The 2500-nt window shown below is 37.5% G+C and overlaps 2 protein-coding genes across 2 annotated transcripts in view; one reads left to right on the forward strand and one right to left on the reverse strand.

Annotated features, from left to right (window-relative positions):
* Window positions 1-854, reverse strand: part of LOC137995967 (uncharacterized) — a 1542-nt gene extending 688 nt beyond the window's left edge. Inside the window, exon 1 of the mRNA XM_068841410.1 lies at window positions 1-854. This exon is cut by the window's left edge and continues 688 nt beyond it. Within this exon, the coding sequence (XP_068697511.1) occupies window positions 1-854 (854 nt within the window).
* Window positions 855-970: 116 nt separating this feature from the next.
* On the forward strand, window positions 971-2345 carry LOC137995969 (uncharacterized). Its single transcript, XM_068841411.1, has 2 exons — window positions 971-995; window positions 1636-2345. Exons 1-2 carry the CDS (start codon window positions 971-973, stop codon window positions 2343-2345), a joined length of 735 nt encoding a protein of 244 aa, XP_068697512.1.
* Window positions 2346-2500: the final 155 nt, after the last annotated feature.

Here is a 2500-nt window from a genome sequence, read left to right on the forward strand (position 1 = left end):
CCAAGATCAGTGTATATTTGGAGGTTTCTATAATGTAGCACGTATTTTTCTTTGTTACTTAATGTTGGTATTAATTTTTGAACTAAACCACTTGATATACATGTATTATATTTGTTTGCGATGTTTTGACAATACCCAGACAACATATTCTCAGTTACTTTGACCCTTTCCGGTCCTAGAGGGTATTCATTATGGAGATTATGCAGTTCTTCAGGATATTCCAAATCAACTTCTAGTATTAAACCTTTATTGCTATCTTCTTTATACTTTGCTAAGTCTGTCTTATCAATCTGGTTTTTTGTCATCCATCTAAATCCACCAGTTGGTAAATATTGACTCATTGCCCAACCATACAGACCATTAGCATCAAGATACATAATATACTTTGAGGGCGCCTTCTCATCATATGTTTTCATGTATTTATTGTTTGCTTTTCCATACCGGTTGGCAATGTAGCTTATTCCACCACGCATTCCTTTTTCAATGAATTGAAACATATCAATATCAACCATAAGCTCTAATTTAATGTCAGTCATTTTTAACATAGCATCCCATGAAAGCCCTGGAGACGTAAAATAATGACAGGAATGAAGTTTATAGTATTGCAGACAGGTCTGTCGAAAGTTTTCGAATACATCAGCTAACAGAAGGATGTCAGATTTAAGATATGTCATGTACTCACCCATATTTTTAAGAGAGAATGTATTCCACACATTTTGAGCATGTTTATAATCTTTGTCTGATATATGTTCATCATTTAATATGCTGTAAAATTTTTCTTTCGGTGGTAGCTTTTCATTGAATTTATCATAGCTATCCATGAAGTCGTATGGATAACCTCCTTTTTGAGACATTAAATGAAGCTTTTCAATTTTTGAGATGTATATTTTAATGATTCTTTTGGTAGATTACTCACTAGTTTTTCCAAACTAGAGCTGTTTTGCATAACGCATATATTTTTGGCATAAAGATGGAACTTATAAAAGGAATAATAGGTACGTGTGAAAAGAAACGTGTTTTACATATCACGCATATTTTTGTGAGAGTATAAATAGATACGTGCCTCGCCTCATAAAGTCAGAAGAGAAGGCAACCAGAATTGTAAGTAGTTTTCTTGTATCTCTTGGCTTTTCTTGTAGTTAGTTGTGTTTTGGAAAACTTTGTAACTTATGTTATTTTCTTTCCTTTGTACATGTAGTTTGACAAAAACGTAAAACATAGACTTATTAAACTCAGTACTTGTCCAAAAATCTGTTTCCTCGACGTCTCTTCCGAAGGGATACTCATATATCCAATTCAGTCAAAAATTCTGTTCAAGAAAGGAGCAGACGACGACGGCACAAGCTCAAGAATCCAATGGTTCAAGTCTGAAGCCCACGAACGGCCCAGAGAACGACAAGTTCAGGACAAAAGGCAGTGAAAGCTCAGGACAGCAAAGAATCATGCAGCATTCAGGACAGTCGAGTTTGTCAGCCAAACAAAGGTAAAATAATTCCTTATTCGTTCAACAAAACAAGAAACAAACAGATCAAGTCAGTCGAAGACAAGTTCAGGAGTTCCATTAACTGTTGGCTCTGTGGCATCCGACAACCAATTGAACTTTGAAAACTGTTGAACTGAGATATAAGAAAACAGAAATAATCGACTCTGAGGTACAAAAGCTGGTAGAACTAGACTTCATCACGGAAATACCCCCTTCAGACGTGAATCACAATCACCCAGAATGGTATCTTCCTTTACAAGTGGTGTTCACGCCCGACAGAACAACCCAAGTCAGACTAGTATTTGATGCAAGTGCGAAAGGCCCAAACGGAAAATCCCTCAATGACCACCTGGAAAAAGGACCGAACTACATTAACAGTTTATTAAACGTGTTAATGGCTTGGCGGTATGATAATGTAGCATATACCGGAGACGTCAGTAAGATGTTCAACCAAGTGATGATCCATCCAGAAGATCAAGTCTTTCACCGTTTCTTATGGAGACGAAACGAAAATGAGATGGCTAGAATTTATCAGTGGAAAAGGTTGAACTTCGGAGACAAACCGGCCCCAGACATCGCTGCTGGAGCTATCAACACCTTGGCAAAAGCTTCTCAAGATCGATTCCCAGAAGCTGCTGAAGAACTCCGTAAACATGTCTATGTCGATGACATTGGAGGATCTAAAGAAAATGAAGAAAGAAGCAAGCAAATCACAAACGAGATAGATTCCATACTTGCCACAGGCTGCTTTCAAGTCAAAGAGTGGAACTCGAACAACCAGAACATTGATCAGTCAGATCAAACTGTCGTGGATTTTCTTGGTCACAAGTGGAACAAAGCAAAGGATACATTTTCTTTCTAAAAGAATGAAATTGCTACAAGTGCGAGTCCAATCACAAAGAGGAATTGCCTTGCATATCTTGCACAACTATGGGATCCAATAGGACTCGTAATCCCAACAACCATCGAGTTCAGAATTGCTCTACAAGAACTATGGAACACAGGTTACTCTTGGGA

Source organism: Montipora foliosa, chromosome 3, assembly GCF_036669935.1.
Source record: "Montipora foliosa isolate CH-2021 chromosome 3, ASM3666993v2, whole genome shotgun sequence".
Lineage (NCBI taxonomy): Eukaryota > Metazoa > Cnidaria > Anthozoa > Scleractinia > Acroporidae > Montipora > Montipora foliosa.

Bases quoted from the DNA above. Each gene is read 5' to 3' on its own strand.
- LOC137995969 (XM_068841411.1), top strand. From the start codon at position 971: ATGGAACTTATAAAAGGAATAATAG. The intron at 996-1,635 runs GTACGTGTGAAA...ATAAGAAAACAG, and splicing joins ACTTATAAAAGGAATAATAG to AAATAATCGACTCTGAGGTA.